General features: G+C 43.1%; 1 protein-coding gene across 3 annotated transcripts in view; it reads left to right on the top strand.

Annotated features, from left to right (window-relative positions):
* Positions 1-21,654, top strand: part of SLC29A4 (solute carrier family 29 member 4) — a 65,910-nt gene that overhangs the window by 30,745 nt on the left and 13,511 nt on the right. For 2 of the 3 annotated variants that reach the window (XM_069084757.1, XM_069084755.1), the window contains exons 4-7: positions 2,679-2,792; positions 8,665-8,793; positions 13,174-13,248; positions 15,748-16,013. In XM_069084757.1, the coding sequence (XP_068940858.1) occupies positions 2,679-2,792; positions 8,665-8,793; positions 13,174-13,248; positions 15,748-16,013 (584 nt within the window). The remainder of the gene's footprint in view (positions 1-2,678; positions 2,793-8,664; positions 8,794-13,173; positions 13,249-15,747; positions 16,014-21,654) is intronic. The other variant, XM_069084756.1, reaches the window with a different exon arrangement.

Here is a 21,654-nt window from a genome sequence, read left to right as displayed (position 1 = left end):
AGGGGAGAAGGCAGGGCAATTGGGGCTAAGTGACTTGCCCAAGGTCACATGGCTAGTTAAGTGTTAAGTGTCTGAGGCTGAATTTGAACTCAGGTCCTCCTGACTTCAGGGCTGGTGCTCTATTCACTGTGCTACCTAGCCACCCCCTCCAGTTCATTTTTTACAGGTGAGGAAACTGAAACGAACACAGTGAAGTGACTTGCTCAAGGTCACACAGCTAGTAAGTGTCTGAAGCCAGATTTGACCTCAGGAATTTGAGTCTTCCTGACTCCAGGCCCAGCGCCCCATCCACTATAAGGAATGCTGGGAAGAAGAGTGGGTCATAACTGTACCTAGACTTAACCACCACTATTCTGCTCCCTTCAACATGAGAAAATTCCTACTTGTTTCTTTGTTGACAAGGGGGAAATAGTCCTAGAATCTTAGAGATGACCTATAGTGTTGGCAAACTTTCTGTCCCCTTCAGGTAAGAAAATAGTTAAGAAGCCAATCTCTACAATCAACCAACAGACACTTATTAAGCACCTACTGGGTTCCAGGGACTACAGTAGACACTGGAAATATAAAGACAAAAATGCAACATAACTGCCCTCAAGAAGCTTACATTCATTCTATTGAGGAAACAGCACATATGTACATAAGGAAATGAAATCTATGTACAGAGTAAAAGCAAAGTAATTCAGGACTAGACACTTGCAGCTGCGGAGATCAAGAAGGTGGCCTTTGATCTGAGCTTTGAAGGAAATTAGAGATTCCGAGAAGTAGAGGTGAGGATGGAGTGCATTCCAGGCATAGGGACAGCCCATACAAATGTGTGGAATTAGGAGATAGAAAATCGTACATGGAGAATGAGGAGTGTGGGAGTGGAAGCTATGTCTAAGAAGTCAGGAGAGGTAGGCTAGAGGCATATTGTGAAGGGCTTTGAAGGCCAAACAGAGGTGTTTGAATGTGATGAGGCAAAAAGGAGCCATTGATGTTTACTGAGTAGGGGAGTGAGAGATTTGTCCTTCAGGAATATCATTTGGCAGCTATTTAGAGGATAGTTTGGAGTAGGGAGAGACCAGTTAGGAAATAATTGTAATAATCTGGGTAAGAGGTGATGAGGGTCTGAATGAGGGTAGTGGCTGTATGGGTGCATAGAATGAGACAGGTGCAAAAGAGGGGGCAGTGAAACTGATAGGATTTAAGCCACTAATTAGACAGAGACAGGGTATGACTGAGAGTGGAAACGTGGCTGACTAGCTTAGATGATGGTTTCCTCAATAGAGATCAGAGTATCAGGAAGATGAGGAGGCTTGGCAGGATTTGGGTAACAGGGATGGAAAACATCAAAATGAGGAAAATGAGAAGGACCCAGATGCAGAATTTTGAGAAGAATTTTAATTAACTGTAGCACCCACTGCTGATCAGGATGGATGGTTTCTGAAGCACAAAATGAGCCGATAGGGTCATTGTGGGTAATTCAATGCCCTTCCCACTTCCTGTGCCCTTGGGAAATGCATCAGTAAGAAGGCTGGGAAAGTGGTAAGGTCTTGAGAGACAGCAAGGTGTGGTGGATAAAGACCTGAATTTGGAATTAGGAAGACCCGAGTTGGCATCTGGCCTCAGACACTTATTAGCTGTGTGACCTTGAGCTTAACCTCTCTGGGCCTCAGTTTCTCCAAATGTATGTATAATGAGGGTGGGAACTGATGACTTCTAATGTTCCCTTTAGCTCTGACTCTGTGATCCTAATAATAATTCATATTTATGTAGTGCTTATATAGTTTGCAAAATATTTCCCTCACAAGAATCCTATGAGTTGAGTAATACAAGTATGATAATCCCTTTTTTATGGATAAGGAAACTGCCTCTGAGAGGTCATGTTACATGATCATATATAGTAGAGGAATTATTTGAACCCAGGTCTTCTGAGAACAATGGGCAGCTAGATGGTGCATCAGAGCCTGGAGTCAGGAGGATCTGAGTTCAAATCCAACCTCAGACATTTACTAGCTGTGTGACCTTGGGCAAGTCACTTCATCCTCTTTGCCTCAGTTTCCTCATCTGTAAAATGAGTTGGAGAAGGAAATGTTAAATCACTCCATTATCTTTTCCAAGAAAACCCCAAATGGGGTCACAAAGAATAAGACACAAGTTAATTGACTGAACAACAGCTTCAGAGTACAAGTTCAGCGATCTATCCATTACATGTTACCATCCACTCTCTGTTTCCTCCCCTATACCCACTAACTACTTAGTCAGAGAGAAATTCAAAGACTTGCAGAATCTCCCTCATCTCAGCAAAGACAGGCCATTCTGTCACTCACCAGCTGCTGCTTCTTGACTGTCTAAATGTAAGCCCCACCGTCTGAGAGAGAGACAGTTCTAAACCCAACTCCTCCTCATCTAAATGGCCTCGAGCAGTGAAACCAGGGGAGTCAGAAGGAAAAATGGCCCGCGTGTGAAGGGAGTCGGACCAAGTCTGTTCTACAAAGAGCGTCAAAAGCAGAGGGGAAAGTTCTTTCTTCTGCCAGGTCCCTCCGCAGAAGCCAGCGTCATGCCTTTTGGATGGGGAGAGGGCGGGGGGAGCATCTCTCTTTTGGATGGGGAGAGGGCGGGGGGAGCATCTCTCTTTTGGATGGGGAGAGGGCGGGGGGAGCATCTCTTTTTCTGACCTCCTTCTCCCTGTACTGCAGGGACTTCAATTGTGTTTGATATGAGCCTCACCTATATCCTTGTCGCCCTGGTGGCTGTCCTCCTGAACAATGCCCTGGTGGAGATGCTGAGCCTACATACCAGGATCACTGTGGGTAAGCAAGGGCCCTTCCCCGCTTCTCAGGGTTCACCTGAAAGCCAGCTCTCTGTGGAATGGGAAAAGGCTTGTCTTCCCCAAAACAGCTCTGCCCTACTCACCTAAAGTTCCAATCATCATAATAAACCTAGCATTTATATTGTGTTTTAAGAATTGCAGGGGTGGCTAGGTGGCACAGTGAATAGAACACTGGCCCTGGAGTCGGGAGAACCTGAGTTCAAATCCAGCCTCAGACACTTAGCACTTACTAGCTGTGTGACCTTGGGCAAGTCACTTAACCCCAATTGCCCTCCAAAAGGAAAAAAAACAAATTGCAAAGCACTTTTAAAAAATAATATTCTATTTTTTCCCAGTTACATGTAAGGGCTATTTTTAACATTCATTGTTTTTGGATTTTGAGTTCCAATTTTCTCCCTCCCACCTTCACCTCCCCCCTTCTCTGAGACAGTAATTTGATCTAGGTTAAATGTGTGCAATTAAATTGCAAAGCCCTTTACAAATATTATCTTATTTCATCTTCACAACAACTGTAGGAGGCAGGTACTTCAATTATCCCTCTTTTAAAGATGAAGAAAGTGAGGCAGACTGTGGCTAAGAGACTTACCCAGAGTTACACAGCTTATTAAATATATGAGGCTGAATCTGAACTCACGTTCTCCTGACTAACGTTTCAGTGCTCATCAGCACAATATGGCAGCCTGGCCCAGAAGGCCTCAGCTGAAAAAAACACGTGGGGAGTTAAGTAGTTCAGTGGATAGTGCTGGGCCTGGAGACAGGAAGATCTGAGTTCAAATCTGGCCTCAGACACTTAGAATTGGGAATCAGGAAAAGTCATCTTCCTGAGTTCAGATGTGGCCTCAGACACTTACAAGCTGTGTGACCCTGGGCAAGTCACTTAACCTTGTTTGCCTCAGTTTTCTCTTCTGTAAAATGAGGGTGTTAGGCTAAATTATTCCTTCTCATTAATAGCAGAATCACTGCATTAAAGGTATATGGTTCTCTCAATTTGATACTTATCAATCAAGAACCATTTATTAAGTACCTACTGGAGATACAAAGTTATGGTTCTAAGGATCATAGATCTAGAGATGGAGGGGACCTCAGAGGTCATCATTTTTACAAGGGAAGAAACTGAGTTAAAGTTAAGAGACTTATCCAAGGTCACCCAAGTAGCAATTGGCAGAGCCAGGCTACAAACATGGGGCCATTGACTCTAATCCAGAGATCATTCCATTGCATTAGCCTAGTCTTGACTGCCACAAACTACCTATATGACTTGGCAAAAGTCATCTTCTTTCTATCTCTGGGTCCCAGTTTCCTGAGGCCCTGAAAATGATGATGAAGATGAAGATGATAATCCACATTTATATAGCACTTTAAGGTTTACAAAGCACTTTTCCTACAACTTCCCACTCTGTGAAGCAGACAATACATGCATCATCATCCCATTTTACAGATGAGGTAATAAGTTCCGAGAGATAATGACTTGTCCAAGGTCACACAGGCAATAAATACTACAGCCAGGATACAGTTAAGAAGGACAAATGTGAAGAAATCTGGAAAGACTGATATCAAGTAATTGGAAGTCACAGAGAGGTGGCAGAGTGGCTAGAGTTGTGTGTTTTTTTTTTCATGTGTGTACCATTAAATTGCAGAGCACTTACAAATATTATCTCATTTGATCTTCACAGTAACACCAGGAGGCAGATACTTAATTATCCCTCTTTTAAAGATGAGGAAAGTCAGGCAAACAGTGGCTAAGAGAGTTAGGAATCAGGAAGACCTGGGTTCAGATCTGCTATAGACACCCGCTTACCTGTGTGACCCTTAGCAAGTCACTTAATTTCTGTTAACCTCAGTTTCCTCATCCATAAAATGGGGTTAAAACCACCTTCCAGGATGACTGTGAGGACCAAATGAGACAACATATGTAAAGTGATTGCAAACCTTAAAATACCATAGCAATGTTATTATTATTATTATTATGTTACTATTAGCATTATTATTACACAGAAAAGAACTTCTATGGGGAAAGTTCAGATGGGAACACCTGTAAACAAGGCAGTTTTATTATGAATGCTGTTAAGTTTAGTATGCATACACTTGGAAAAAAAGTGTGATAGGTCACTTTTTAAATCATCTTTTCTGTTCTTTATAAAACAAAATATTCATGTTTGTTGAGTTTATAGTAAAGAAAGAAAGAAAGAAAACTGTAAGAGAAAAAATGAATATGAAGACATTCTTGTGTTTGTCCTATGTTTTCAAAGAGGGCCGTGGCATCAGGGAAATGATGACATGACTTGGAGTTGACTTTGATGTGAGGGAGGGAGGGCTGTGCAAGGTCACCAGCCTCACTTTCTCCTCCAGAGCCATCTGGGTCCAGTGACCAGACATTTATTAGGATGACTGGAAATGGCCCAGGATGCAATGGGAGACCCAGGCCCTTTTAGGCTAAGACCTTTTCAGGTTCTCACTTTAAGAGAGGTAAAGCCCATTCATCGAATAGGGCTCTTTAAGAAGTGAGTGAGGGCAGCTAGGTGGCACAATGAATGGAGCCTTGGAGTCAGGAGGACTTGAGTTCAAATCCTGCCTCAATACCTAACACAAAAACTAGCCATGTGACCTTGGGCAAGTCACTTAACCCCAATTGCCCCTCCAAAAAAAGGCAAAAAAAAAAAAGGCAAAAAAGAAGTAAGTGAAGGGATGGCCCCTTTAATTAGAAAAAAAAGAAAAAATCAAGCTGGGAGGGGAAGACCCTCAGGTTTGCTGTTCTGAAGAGAAGCAGTAACCATTGACATTCAGTCTAAGCCAGGAGGGCCCAAAATATAGCCATTAAGTGGAACTTGGGCAGGGACCTATTGTAGCCCAACCTATGAACTTCCAAGTGAAGTGGATATAAATAAGGTTTTGTGAAAGAAGACAGAGAAAGAGAGAGGGACGGAGGGAGGGAGGAAAGGAGGAAGGAAGGAAGGAAGGAAGGAAGGAAGGAAGGAAGGAAGGAAGGAAGGAATCTGGCCAGTAAACCCCAAGTTAAGTGGGCAGCTTCTGACCATCAAAAATAGAGCCAGAAGACCAAGGGAACCATGGGCTATATAAAAGCTATCTGTAAGTACAATGACAAATGGTTGAAGTGGACAGAGGGAAGATAAGTTGTTATGAGATCTGTAGGTTGAAGGTCTTTTAAAAATTTAATTAGTTGCAAATGTGTTTAATTGATTTTATCCTTGCAGGTTAGGTTATCAATAAATTACTTTCTTTTTAAAAATGAGGGCAGAGCATCCAGGGATCACAGATTTACAGCTAGACAGGACCTCTAGTCCAGTGGGTCTCAGGACCCCCTTTTTACTTTAAAAATTTTTTTAAAGCTTTTATTTAAGCAGCTTTTATCTATGGATATTTCTCACGTTGGAAATTAAAGCTGATAAATTTTGAAATATTTTCACTAATTAAATTTAAAATAAGAATACTAAGTTCATTATGTATTAACATAAATAACGTATTTTTATGCAAAATGACTATATTTTCCAAGATAAAAAAAATTAATGAAAAGAGTAGCATTGTTTTACATATTTTTTTCCAAATTTCTTTTTCTGTTGCTGTTGTTTTTGAGTCATGTCTGACTCTCTGTGACCCCATTTGGGGTTTTCTTGGCAAAGATACTAGAAAGGTTTGCCATATCCTTCTCTGCTCATTTTATAGATGAGAAAGCTGAGGCAAAGAGGGTGAAGTGACTTGCCCAGGGTCACACAGCTAGTAAGTGTTTGAGCCCAGATTAGAATTTAGGAAGAGGGGGCAGCTAGGTGGCGAAGTGAATAGAGCACCAGCCCTGGAGTCAGGAGGACCTGAGTTCAAATCCAGCCTCAGACACAACACAAAAACTAATTGTGTGATCTTGGGCAAGTCTCTTAACCCCAATTGCCCTCCAAAAAGCAGGAAAAAAAAAAACAAAAAGGATTTAGGAAGAGGAGTCTTCCTGACTCCAGGCCCAGTACTCTAGTCACTGTGCCACCTTACTGCCCAAATTTCTTTGATGTCTGGCTTAACAGGACACAGCTGGATTGTCCTATCTTCCTCTACAGTCAGTCTGTTGTGATATGTTGTTTTGGTTGAAGCATGTATTAGTAAATCCAGCCTCACATAGACATGTAGTTGAAAAAGGGAAGAGCATTTTAGTGGGCAAATAAAAGCCTTGGTGTTATTATGAAACCACTCTTGGCCCAGTGGTCCCCCAAAAGGGTCTTTAGGACCTCCAGGGGTTTGAGGACCCCCAGTTTAAGAACCACTGATCTAGTCCAAACACCAGATGAGGAAACTGAGGCCCAGAGAGGTTAAGTGATTTACTCAAGATTACACAATAGTGGGACAAAAAAGGAATAAGCATTTCTATAGCTCCTACTTTCAAGGTAGGCTCTGTTTTAAGCACTTTACAAATGTTATCTCTTCTGATCCTTGAACAATCCAGTAAGGTAGGTGCTATTATAATTATTATTATCCTAATTCTATTATTATTATTATTCATATAATTCATAATTATATTATGAGAATACAATTATTCCCATTTTATGGTTGAGGACACTGAGGCAGACAGAGGTTAAGTGGCTTGCCCAGAATCACACAACTAGCAGGTATCTGAAGGCTAAATGTGAATTCAGGTCTTCCAGGCCCAGAGCTCTACCCACCATGCCACCTTCCTGCCTCCATGGCACAGCTAAGATCCAAACCAGGGCTCCCTGGTGCTAAACCCATCTCACTTTGCACTATGGTTCCACCATTCTGTGATTCTGTATCACCTTCACTTCTCGGCAGCTCACAGACATGCCGTGACCCCCATCGCCCCCCTTGCTATACCTCATGGAATCAGAGGGTCCTCCCACCTCAATCCTCTCCATCCCCTCCAGGTACAAACACTGGATTCCATTGTGTGAATGTGAAATTAATCCACTCACCTGCCTGCTTCTTTGTAGACAACATGGAGCTTTTAGTAAGACCTAGTTTTATCAGAATATTGACTGTTTGGGCGGGGGGGGTGCGGTTGGGTAGAGCAATGAGAAAAATCAGACAGCTGATAGATTCTCCAGGGGAGATTTTTCTCTCTCTATCCAAGGTGATAATGGAAGACAGTACTGATTCCTGAGTGAAAGGGTCTGCTATTTTCTACCAGTGTAACCTTAGGCAGTTAGGTGGTGCATTGGATGGAGCACCAGGCCTGGAGTCAGGAAGACTTGAGTTCAAATCCAGCCTCAGACACTTAATATCTGTGTGACCTTGGGCAAGTCAATTAACCCTGTTTGCCTTAGTTTCCTCATCTGTAAAATGAGCTGGAGAAATAAATGGCAAACCATTCCAGTATCTTTACCAAGAAAACACTAAATAAGGTCACAAAGAGTCATACATGACTGAAAATGACTGAACAAGAATAAAACTTCGAATGAATAACCACCTCTCTGGACCTCAGTTTCCCTATCTTCACAATAAGGGAATGGTCTTAAATGAGGAGTTCTTAATATTTTTATGTATCATGAACCCCCCTGGGCAATATGGTGAAACCAATGGACCCTTTCTCAAAAATAATGGTTTTCAATGAATAAAATAAAAACCACAGGATTACAAAAGAAATCTATTATATTGAAACTCAGTTATCAAAATATTTTTAAAATAAGTTTACAAATTCCAGGTTGAAAATCCCTGGATTAAGTGATCTCTAAGACTGCTTTCCATTCTAAGTCTGATCCTCACATGAATGGGACAGAAGGCTAACTGCTTGGGGAGAGGATATGGAGCTCCTTCCTCCTGAGCCTTAACCTGGGCAATGAGCCCCAGGCCTCCCCCAGCCTTACCCCTGACTATCCTGGATGTCTTCTCATCTGCAGGTTACTTCTTCGCAGTGGGCCCTCTCCTGTTTGTCAGCATCTGCGATGTCTGGCTGCAGCTCTTCTCCCAGACACAGGCGTATGCCATCAACTTAGCTGCTGTGGGTACGGTGGCCTTTGGTTGTACAGGTAGGTGAAGGCTGTCCCGGAGGGAGTAAAGGATCAAGGGAATTCCAGTGACCCCTTCCACTATTGACAATGCCCTAGCTTTTCTTAGGGGAGGCTGGACCTAGGTAAGCACAAGATCCAGGAGGGCATGGGGTCTGAGGAAATATCTTCTCTTGGGTTTCAAGTGTATGATCTGACTCTAAGGCTGTGAACCTCTTTTAAGGGAGTTCAGTGGGTCTGGGAGTCCTGATATACTTCTAACCCTTCGGTTGGCCCCAAAGGTAAAAGAGTCTCCATGACATTGGAGGTCGGGGAGGAGAGACAGGGAGTGAGAACGTTTCTCTATGTCTCACCTTGAACCTGATCTCTAGACTAGAGGAGCTCACTAAGCAGTGCTGAGAAGAGAAAATCACCATTTCAGCCTCACCCACTTTTGGGTAGGGGTGGGATTAGGCACAGCAGGTCAATTCCCCAGGGGAGGAGAACAGATAAGCCCCAGGCTGCTCAAGATGCCATCCTTCCAAGTGGTAGAATGGAGAACTGGTTCTAGAATGAGAAAAACCTGGGCTCAATTCTCTCCTCTAAAGCTCTAAACCTCTTAAACCTTGGGCAAATCTGGACTGGGCCTCAGTTTCCCCATTTGTAAAATGAGGAGGTTGAAATAGATGGCCTTTGAGGTCTCTTCCAGCTTTAGAGCTATGATCCTGTGACCTTGGGTAAGTCTCTTAACTTTTCTGGGCCTCAGTTTCCTCATCTGTAAAATTAAGGGCTTAGACTCAATGACCTCTAAGGATCTATTTCTAAATCTGTGCCCAAGTGACTTCCTAAGTATAAAAGGGAAAATGGCCTGGTATCATGTGGTCCTAAATAGCTGAATATTCTTCAGGCTGTTTCAATATACCCAAGCACCATACTGAACCTGCTCACACCTTCAAGCTTCCAGAAACTTCTATTCTGATAAACCATGATAAATAAAATGTGGCCAGGATGGTATAAATATTTATGGATTATTCTTTTTTTAGTAGATTTAAATTGAGTTAGGGATTTGGGGGGCAAGAAGGAAGGGGGAAGGAAAGATTTCTGCTTCAAGTCCATTCTGTTCACAGGTAGGATGCTTTATGTGTCGGCCCGGGGGAGTGATCTTTCTAAGATCTTCATGCCAGCTCCGTCAGCAGCCGAAGACGGCACAACTTGTTAATGGTTGGGAAAGCCTCCATCTGGTTGCCATAGTCTGGCCAGACATTTCACCCACAGAAGCCTAGGCTTCTGCCAGCTAATCGGCACTAACTACTCCCACCAATGTTTATGGTCTGTTTTATGGCTTTTTTATGAGGTGGGTGAGCTGGGCGGCCTACAGACCCAGGGAGCTCTCCCCCTTGTCTGCAGTGAGAATCCAGAGGCTTCTTGGCTCAACTCCCTTCTGCCTAGGAAAGTCTGGCATGGGGTGGGGGCGTGGGGAGAGGAGTTCAGAAAGGACTCAGTTCCCCAGAGCCAGATGTGGAAAGGCAAGTAGTATCGGAGCCGTGGAAGGGCCTGCCCATCCCTCATCTTCACTGCTGGAGAGAGTTGGGCCAGTGAGGGAGTAGGCCTGATCAATAAACCCTCCATCAACAAGCATTTATTAAATATCTACTATGTGTTACATACACTACTAAGCACAAATGTGAAACAATTCCTGTTCCCAAAAAGTTTTCATTCTACTTGGGGGAGACAGCATGTGTGTGTATGTGTACACACATATATACATATGCACACATGTAATATACATGTGTGCATATGTATATATATACGTGTACACACAACAATATGTGTGTATATGTATAATGTGAAAGTTCAAGCCGGCTGCAAGATAATTTGGGGGGAAGGAATTAGAAATTGGACTTCTCCAGTTCCACTTTGCTTCTCTGCCTGGCTTCAGCTCCACAGACAAGATGTCCCTCTCAGGATAAGTTCGTCACTTCTAAACTGGCCAGCAGGCTGCTCCCTCGAGCCTTGATTGACCCCACCTCCCTGCGCCTTCTGCCTCTCTGATTGCCCTCTGGCTGGAGGGCAGAGGAGCAGACTCCTCCCAATGCCTTCCTTTACACAGGGCTAGAAGCTAGACTCTGAGCTCACTCTACCGTGTTTCCGCGATAATAAGACCTATCCCGAAAATAAGCCCTCCCCTTACTGTGTAAGATTCCTCTAAAATAAGCCCTCCCCCGAAAATAAGCCCTATTGAGATTGCTACTGTAGTGAAGGTGATCCCCTGCGCTACACGCTACATTACGGTACCCTCTGTATGCACCGTTCCCCCCCCACGTGAAACGCACGCCGCGCTCCGAGCTGCATCCAATCAGAGCTGCAGCAGTGAGCACGTCATCCTGTTCTTTATTGAATTCATTATTGAATAAAGGTACATTTTTTCATTCACATTTACCTGTTTATTAAAATTGCTGTCAATGTTCATTAAAATAAGCCCTCCCCTGAAAATAAGCCCTCTGGTGTTTTTCTGTCCAAAAAATTTAATAAGACAGTGTCTTATTATCGGGGAAACACGGTATTCCCCACTTGCTGCTCTGCCTGGTTTTAACTCCATGGAACAAGATGCCCCCTGCTGTCCTTCCCCCTCTTTCCTGCCTCCTTTTAGGTGCTGTCTCCCCTTTTATACTGCAATCTCCTTAGGGCAGGGGCTGTCTTTATTCATTGTGTCCCCAGTGCTCAGCACAGTGCTGGGACAGAGTAAGTCCTTAATAAATGTTTGTTGGAGATTGGGTTTTGGGATATTGGCTAAGGGGATCAGGAAAAGTTTCATATAGACGGTAGTACTTGAATGGGGTGGCTAGGTGGTGCAGTGAACAGAGTACTGGCCTTGGAGTCAGGAGGACCTGAGTTCAAATCCAGCCTCAGACACTTACCACTTACTAGTCGTGTGACGTTGGGCAAGTCACTTAACCCCAATTGCATCCCTTCCAAAAAGCAAAAAAAAAAAAAGGTAGTTCTTCAAAGCCTTGAAGGAAACTGGGGGTTCTAAGAAGTGGGATTCAAAAGGGTACCTTCTAGCTAGAATACTTGGTCTAGAACAGAGGTGGGGAACTTGCAGCCTTGAGGCCTCTGCCCTCAAATGTGGCACTTTGACCAAATCCAAACTTCACAGAGCAGATCCCTTTAATAAAAGGATTTGTTCTGTAAAACTTGGACTCAGCCTAAAGGTCACACCCAAGGACCACATGTGGCCTCAAGGCTGCAGGTTCTTCACCTCTGGTCTAAAACTAATCATAATAGATAACATGCATGTAGCATTTACTGTGTGACAGCATAGTATTTTATAACTATTATCTCACTTGCTCCTCACAAAAACCCAGGGATGTAGGTGCTATTATTATCCTTATTTTACAGATGTAGAAACTGAGGCAAATAGAGATTAAGTGACTTGCCCAGAGTCACACAGCTCCTAAGTGTCTTGAGCCGGATTTGAACTAGGGTCTTCCTAACTCGAGGCCTGGCGCTCTATCCACTTCAACACCTAGATCAATTCAATTTAATGATCACTTATTAAACACCTACTATGTGTCAAACACTGTGTTTGGCGCTGGGGATAAAAGGACAAAAATGTGAAACAGTCTCTAGTTACTTTACAAATCTTGTCTGTTTCCACCTTCATGACATTCCTCAAATCTGACCCCTTCTCTACTCACCCTTGTTCAGTCCCTCATCACCTCTCACTGGCCTCCTTGCCTCAAGTCTCTCCCTACTCTGTTCCGTCTTCTACTTAGCTGTAAAGTGATATTCCCCAAGTATAGTTCTGACCATATCCTTCCCCTAATCAATAAACTCCAGCAGCTCCCTATTGACTCTGGGATCAAATGTCATATCATCTTTATTTCATCCCTTTTTCATTTTTTTCATTCTTATTTTTGCATAAGTTTTATACTATTTATAATTCTTCATAGGGAAGTGCAGGTATATAAGTAACCCAAGGCTCGAGTCTAGGCATTTGCATGGGACTCTTCTCATTGGTGGAGAGAATGATTACTATCCAAGCCTGAAGGAGAGAACTGTTGGACACAATTCATTCTCTCCACCAATGATAAGAGTCCTGTGCAAAGCCTCGGCTTGAGTCTCAGGTTACATAAATACCCATCTATGTAAGCACACCTGTCTATGGAGAGTCACATCTGCAAATGCTTAGTTTCGAACTTTCAGTTACATATAATTAATAAATGTCAATATACCCATATGGGGTGGGGGGCATGCACAAACATGTTTTACTGGTGGAGTGCATCACTGAATTAAAAAGTCCCAGAGATTTCAGGTACGACCTAGGGGAAGTTCCCTGGATGTCCCAACGCCCCACCATGGGGGGAAGTAATAACATATCTGTTTTTCTTCTCTTCTCTCACCCTCCCCTCTCTCTTCAAGTGCAGCAATCCAGTTTCTACGGTTATACAGGAATGCTGCCCAAGAGGTACACCCAGGGGGTGATGACTGGGGAGAGTGAGTATCCGCATCCGTCAGATGTCATCGGCAGGCCCCCCTCGCTTGCCTTCTCCCACATAGTCACTCTACCCTGACAGGAGGTGGGGTAGGAAATGGGGAGTGGGAAGTGTATTTGAGGTGATTTAAGTGACTTCCTTTTCCAAAGGTCACTCTGAAGCCTTCCCTGCTTGTTACCAGTGTGGGAACGCCAGGGAAAGGGTGGGGGATACAGTAGTGGGGGACAGAAACCAGTGGGAGAGGCTATTCTGGCTTTTAGAAAGCTAGACTAGGATTCCTACAAGGCCAGGCCCTGGGGCAGGGTCCAAGGTTTCTGCTTCCTCCTGCTTTCTTCCCTGCTGAGACCAGCAAAAATATGCAAGGTCCTTCCTGACCAAGCTGGTAGGCAATGAGGATAAGCCAGGAGTACCTGGGTTTGGGTCCTGTCCCCATGTTCCCCAGCAGAGGTATCAAACACTCAGCCTGAGGGCCAGGCTACTCATAATTCACAACATTCCCAAGAGCAGCCTGAACCAAATTAAAATACAATTGGGAAATATTTATATTTTTATATCAAATATTTATGTATTTATTTATAATTATATAATACAATTGACATGTTTGAATAAATAATTTCTATAAATATTAAATAGTTCTATAAATATTTAGATAAAATAAATACAAATAAAATACAGATAATATGACATTTTAAAATTAAGTCAATATTGGGAGATCCTTAGGGTTTAGTGGTCCCCATTTCTATTTGAGTTTGATACCACTGTTCTATAGGATGCCCACCTTCTCCCTCTCTCCCTTCTCCTTTCTTCCCCTCCCCCATTAAACTTTAGCCTCTCCTGAAACCAGTGAGACCCCAGCTCCAGTCTGGCAAGTTTGGGTGGCCTTGGATTTGTGTGCATGTATGAGTTTAGGGAGCAGGAAGGATCACTTTAGGGATCTGTGGAGGGACAATCTGTGGGAAAACAGTATGTCAGGGAGCGTGGGTGTACACAGTGTGTGTATCAGTGTAGCATAGGGTATATTTGTGGTGTGTGTGTGTGTGTAAGCAGTGCGTATATTTGTAAGTAGGGTTTGTATTAGTACTACTAGGTTGTTTTTTATTTTTAAATTTATTTTAATTTAAATATTTAAAGTTATTTATTTTTTTAAGTTAATGACATGCTTTGTTTTTACTTTCCAAATAATTCCTGATTACCCCAACCTATGATCTGTGCCTTGTAACAAAGTAAAACAATTAATAAGCAAAACTAAAAATATGGTGCCCTCATCTGAAAAGGCATGCAACACTCCACACATATAGCTCCCTTCCCTCTCTATTTTTAAGTGGTTTTTAAAAATTAAAAATGTTTTCTTTCCCTCCCGTTCCCCAATCCAATGGGGAAAAAAAAAAAAAGAAAAAGAAATTCCTTGTAGCAACTATGCATAGTCAAGTCAAGGCAGTAGCCTGTGGTTGGGTCTGCCTGCCTAGAGTCTCTCCCCATTCCAATCCATCCTCTGTTCAGCCACCTCCTCACTCAGTAAACTCCAGTGGCTTGCCAACACCTCCAGGATCAAATATAGAATCCTTTGTCATTCAAATCCCTTCAAGACCCAGCACCCTTCCCTCCTTTCCAGTCTTCTAACACCTCACTCCCCAACACATACTCTTTGGTCCAGTGACACTGGCCTCCTGGTTGGGCCACAAACAGTTCACCCCATCCCTTGGCTCTGGGCTTCTTCTCTGGCTGTCCCCCATCCCTGGAATGCCCTTCCTCACCTCTGCCTGCTGGCTTCTCTGGCTTCCTTTAAGTCCCAACTAAAGTCCACCTTGTACAGGAAGCCTTCCCCAGCCCCTCTTAATTCTAGAGTCTTTCCTCTTTTCATTACTTCCCATTTATCCTGTATAGAGACCATTTGTACATATCTGTTTGTTGATTCCTTCATTAGATTGTGAGCTCCTTGAGGGCAGGGACTATCTTTATGCACGCTTCTTTTTGTACCCCCTGTCCTTAGCACAGTGTCTGACACAAAACATGTGTTTAATAACTGCTTATTGACAGGACCCAAATTCCCTCATTGGAGCTGTTGCTTATGTACAAGGTGTCCCAAAATTCAGTTTTAAGCAATTGGCTTAAAACCTTTGTATTTCTTGGTATACATTTGTGAGAGCTGTGTACGCAATGTGTGTGAACAGTATTTATTTTTATAGTGGTACTAGTGTATTTGTGCATGGCTGTTTTGTGTAAGCGTTGTTTGTATTTGTGTAAGCGTTTGTATATTTATGGGGGGAAGTTCTGTGTTGGTGCATTTCTCTGTGTGTAAGTCTGGGGAGGATCAAGGTCTGTAGAGAACAGTAGTGTGTGTGCTTGTGTGGGAGAGAGAGGCCAGGGTGTATACGAGTGGGTAAGTGATGCATGTGGGGACAAGGGGTAGAGGTGCCCATGGGTGTAAGCAGCAGGGGCACGATCTGCATGGGACAGCTCCCCCAGACCCTGGTCTGACCCCTCCTTCCCTCTGTCTCAGGCACTGCTGGGGTGATCATCTCCCTCAGTCGCATCTTCACCAAGCTGCTGCTGTCAGACGAGAAGGAGAACACCATCATTTTCTTCTTCATCTCCATCGGCATGGAGCTCATGTGCCTGATTTTGCACGTGCTGGTGAAGCGCACCCGCTTTGTCCGCTACTACACTGCCCGCTCCCAGGAGGGCGCGCCAGAGCTCAAGGGCAGTGTGGGCACTGGCACGGGCTACCGAGTGCACCATGACGTTATTGCCGAGGAAGTGCACTTTGTGAGTATTTGACATCAAGGTGTTTGGGAAGGCAGGTCCCCTGGGCCAAAGCCAGGAGCCCTCCCGCAGGGATGGGCCTCTTCCCTTCCCCAGACTGACGCGCTGCCCCCAACACACCCAGCCCCATAAACTTATACAAGGAGAAATACACAAACACCCCAGTATACACATTATTTACATCATACACACGACTTCCTGTACACTATTCCCCCTTCCCATATAGCCTCCCGTGCACATACATACACATTACTTCCCTTCAAAAAAAATCTATACTTACTTTTATGCACCCTACTTATACACAAAAAGCCCTTCCTCCCCATATTCCAACCCTGCCCTCTGATAATCAGATGTCATCACTGTTCTAGGCTGGTGGCTTTAGAGTTATTTTCTCTCCCTGGAATACTGAAAGAAATCTGGATTTGGATCACATCAAGGATCAAATCCAAAATCCTCTGTTTGGCATTCGAAGCCCTTTATAATCCATTCCCCTGGGTTTCAAATCCTCGCTCTACTTACCCAGAATCATAACTGCCTTGCTGCTATGGGCCACCATGGAGAATACAGGATGCTCTCCCCAGTCATTGTGAGAATACAGTTCTTTCCTGTGGAAATACATGTACCTGTAACTCCCCTGAGCTCCTTTGTCAGCTCTGGGCTCCCCCTCCGCGAGATCCCTCTTACGGACTCTGATTTCCTACCACCTCCCTTTCTCTAGTATGACCAGACTCATAGTTAAATTATTATTATCATATTAAATTATTTCCAATTCCGCAGCCCATCCATTCCTGACTCAGCTGTTTTTTGCCCCAGATGAAAAATTCCTAATCACAGCTGTGTACTTATTAATTGTGTGACCCTGGGTAAGTAACTTAACCCCTCTATGCCTCAGTTTCCTCATTGATAAAATGAAAGAATTGGACTAGATCTCTCTAAGGTCCTTTCCACTTTAACCTGTAGGTCTGTTTCCCCATCTGCCCTTCCCTGCCTTAAATCACAGGTATAGTTTGAAATAAGGTCTATAATAACAATATATACATACTGCTTTAAGATTTGCTCTTTCTCTACTATACACACACATATATACATATAATCTCATTATAACATGTATATATATGTGTGTGTGAATATATATAAAATAAAAATCTCATCACAGCATTGTAGGGTTATTATTATTATTGCTATGTTATAGATGAAGAGAATAAAACAGAGAGGGTAAGTAATTGCCCAGTATCACACAGCTAGTAAGTGTCTAAGGCAAGATTCAAACTCAGGCCTTCCTGACTTCAAGTACTGTGCTCTGTTCATTATGCCAACTAGAAAGAAAGATATTATTGTAGACTTGAAATTCACTATAGAATGTCATTAGTTCAGACAGCAATATTCCACTTTCAGACACTCCTACATTTGCTTCTTTGTAGCTAGGTGGTGCAGTGGATAAAGCATAGGCCTGGAGTCAGAAAGACCTGAGTTCAAATCCAGCCTTAGACACTCCCTGGTCATGTGACCCTAGGCAAGCCATTTAACCTCCATTAACCTCGGTTTTCTCAATTACAAAATGGAGATAATGATCCTACCTACCTTCCAGGGCTGTGAAGATCAGATGGGATGTTTTTAAAGGGCTTAGAGCCTGGCATATAGTAGGTGCTTAATAAATGCTTGGTTTTTTTTTTTCCTTTTCAACCTAGTTTTGTTCTCTGGGACCAAATAAAATAAATTCAATCCCTATACTGGGTGATATTCCTTCAAAAACTAGAAGACATGACTGTGGGATCATAGATTTCAAGTTGGAAGAGACCTTGGAGATCCCCTTGTTCAGAGTTGACAACACTCATGCAAAACTGACCAAGCCACATTAATGTGTAATTGAGAAATGTTTAACAACATGACTGAAAATACAATGCAACATGGATGATGTTAATTTGTGGTTTTCTTAATCAATATGCCATGCACTCTGTTTCTATTTGGGTTTGGCATCATTGTTCCAGTTAACTCCATTTTCTAGAGAAGGTAGCTGCCTAACTGTGTCCTCACAACCACTAAGTGCAAAACCAAGATTCAAACCCAGGTCCTCTGACCTCAGATCCAACCTTCTTTCCACTGAACCCTGTTGCCCTTTGACTCCATTAAGTCACTGAACCCTAGATATAAACTAGAAGAGGTAATCTGGTCCAGCCCCTCATTTTACAGTTGAGGAAACTGAGTCCTGGAAACTAAGAGGTCACATAGCTAGTGAATGGCACAACCAGGTCCAGGGACTCCAAATCTAACCCATTTTCCCGGTTGTGTATGTTTTCCCAGTTAGCTATCTTCCTCTAGACACTCTTGAGCTGATTGGATTAGATCAGCAGTTCTCAAGCTTTTTGGTCTCAGGACCACTTTATGCTCTTAAAAATTAGTGAGGATCCTCCCAAAGAGCTTTTGTTTGTGGGAGATAAATTGATCGATACTCACTGCATTAGAAATGAAAACATCTTAGTGTTATTATGACAATAGTTTTGACCTTGCAGACCTTCAGAAAGGGTCATGAAGTTCCCTAGGGTTCCCCAGACCACACTAAGAATTGCTGGATTAGATCATTTTAGTGTTTTTTTCAGAATTTTTTTTTAAAGTATTTCTTGGGCGCTCTTTGTCCATCCCTGTGCTACTGTTGTTATTATTCAGCCATTTTAGTTGTTTCTGATTCTTCGGGACCCCCTTTGGGGTTTTCTTGGCAGAGATACTGGAATGGTTTGCCATTTCCTTCTCCAGCACTTTTTAGAGATGAGGAAACTGAGGCAAACAGGGCGAAGTGACTTGCCCAGAGTCACACAGTTCATAGATGTCTGAGGCTGAATTTGAAGTCAGGAAGATGAGTCTTCCTGACTCAAGGCCCAGTGCTCTATCCACTATGCAAAGAAGCCTAAGACATGATCCCTGTCTAGGAATTGGTTATTATTGGAAAGACAAAATTGTATGTGGACAATAATTAGCCCTTTGCAAACCAGAAAGTGCTATATACATGTAACTTCTTATTATTATTGGAGATTGATTACAGACAGAACATAATGAAACTCCGAAATGTACAACAGAGATAGCACGTGCAGGGGTATTTAGAAAAACAAGATATTATGGAGACTGAGCCTTGAAAAATAGGTAAGAGTCAATTCGTTAAATATTTATTGAAGGCCTTCTATGTGCAAAACATTATACTAGGTGCTGGGACTAAAAAGACAAAAATTAAATAGTTCCTTCCCTCAGAGAACTTATGTGTGTGTGTGTGTGTGTGTGTGTGTGTGTGTATATATATATATATATATTTTTTTTTTTTGCTTTTTGGAGGGGCAGTTGGGGTTAAATGACTTGCCCAAGGTCACACGGCTAGTTTTGTGTTACGTTTAGGAGGTCAAATTTGAACTCAGGTCCTCCTGACTCCAGGGCCAGTGCTCTATTCACTGTACCACCTAGCCGCCCTGAGAATTTACATTTTAATGGGAGGAGTATTCAGTAGGCAGATAGGTTGGGAGGAGTAGGGAGGACATTCCAAAAAAGGAGGTTATTCAAAAACAAGTTATAAAAAGTACTTTCATTATTTTATACATTAAAAAGTATGAATAATAAGATTTTTTTTGCCCAAGAGACAGTGTGCCATAGTGGATAGAAATAATAACAACTAACTTACCATGTGCCAAGAACTTTATAAATATTATGTCAAATTCTAGCGTTGGTCCTGGGAAGACCTGTGTTCAAATTCTTCCTCTAAACATATACTGGCTTTGTGACCCTGGGCAAATTACTTGGAGTTGAGGCAACTAAGACTGTAAGTTGCAAAGAAGGGGTTGACCTCCATTAGTAGAGGAAGTTTCCTCTTTGGGGAGTTCTCTATATAAATGAAATCACAGGTCCTATCCATGCACAATTATCCCTTCCACATTGCAGGGGTTAGGGGTAAGGCTCAGCACCCCTGCAATCTGGAAAATCTGCGTAAAATTTTTTGTCCCTCCCCTTCGTACCAGAGAAATTTGAATTATTATGGCATCAAAAGATGAAATGTGTTGATATTATACAATACTATACATATATTTTATGCATATCTGATTTTCTAAATGTTTTCTGTGTTATCTGCTGGCCTTCACATGTGATCTGAGGCTTCTGCAAAACTCCCCCAAAATTCCCATTTTCTTATGCTGACCCTCAATATATAAATGTCAATGGATAAAGTCTCAATGTGGAAGGTAGAACTGTACTTACTTTCCTCCTGCAGAAGTAGCAAAGGAAAGGGTATATACCCAGAAGGGGATGAGTTCATAGAGATAACCAGGCACATGCCCAGGAGGTCAGGCTAGTGGGCCTGCTTTGCCTCTAACAACCAGGTGGCATAGAGTGCTGGGCCTGGAGGCAGAAAGACCTGAGTTCAGATCTATACTTACTAGCTGTGTGATCCTGGGCAAGTCTGCCTACCTATAAAAGGAGGAGAATAATAGCACCCATCTCACTGAGGTAACATTTGTAAAGTGCTTAGCACGGTGCCTGACAATAAGAAGTCCTTGTTCCCTTCCCCTCCTACTGTAACTTGCTAGCACAATTTGTTAAATCTGTCTAAATGAGGATTAGACTAGGTCATGGGTAGAGAACCAGCAGCCTTGAGGCCACATGTGGCCCTCTAGGACCTCGGCTGTGGCCCCCACTTGAGGATCTAGAGGGCCACATGTGGCCTCAGGCTGCTGCTTCCCCATCCCCTGGTCTAGGTAGCCTCAGAGGTCTGTTCCAGATTTTGACCTATGATTCTATGCACTAATGAAATAAAACCTCACCTTCTCTTCTCTAAAATGAGCCCTATAGGGGGTGCAGTGAATCAGCCCTGGAGGCAGGAGGACCTGAGTTCAAATCCAGCCTCAGACACTTAACACTTAGTAGCCATGTGACCTTGGGCAAGTCACTTAACCCCAACTGCCCCTCCAATAAATGAATGAATGAATGAATGAAAAAATAAATTAAATGAGCCCTAAATCTATGTTATTGGGGGCATATGTCACTTACTTCCACTGCCTCATATCTCTGTCAAGAGGCCCAAAGGATTACATCCCCCTGGTGGTAAAGGGCAAATCCTATAGGCGAAGAAGTGGGACTTCTACCCTCAAGTCCACACCCACATATTTTGGGGCAATGATGGTCTTTGCCACTCATGTCAAATACTCCAGCCTTGTGGAATCATAAACTAACCAAAAATGTACCTGGGGCTGATTGACTGGGGAGGAGGCCTGTGATGTCACAGAGGAATGCTAATGCATTAAAGCCAGAGCACTTTAGTGCAGTTGTGCTGGGAGGGAATAACCAATCCCTCTAACGATCAATGAGCTTTTTTGTTGTTCACTTGTTTCAGTTGTGTTCCACTCTTTGTGACCCCATTTGGGGTTTTCTTGTCAGAGATAATGGAGTGGTTTGCTATTTCCTTCTCCAATTCATGTTACAGATGAGGAAACTGAGGCAAACAGAATTAAGTGACTTGCCCAGGGTCACACAGCTAGTAAGTGTCTGAGGCTGGATTTGAACTCAGGAAGTGAGTTTTTCTGATCCTCAGCCCAGTGCTCTATCCACTGCAACCCCTAGGTGCCCCCAATAAGCTTTTACTAAGGGCCTGTTAGGTCCCAGGAACTGTCCTAGA

The sequence above is a fragment of the Petaurus breviceps genome, unplaced genomic scaffold, assembly GCF_028583685.1.
Source record: "Petaurus breviceps papuanus isolate PSGF00001 unplaced genomic scaffold, PetGlider_PUasm1.0 175, whole genome shotgun sequence".
NCBI lineage: Eukaryota > Metazoa > Chordata > Mammalia > Diprotodontia > Petauridae > Petaurus > Petaurus breviceps.
Note: the sequence above shows the minus strand (reverse complement) of the source record. Positions and strands in the feature narration are given on the sequence as shown.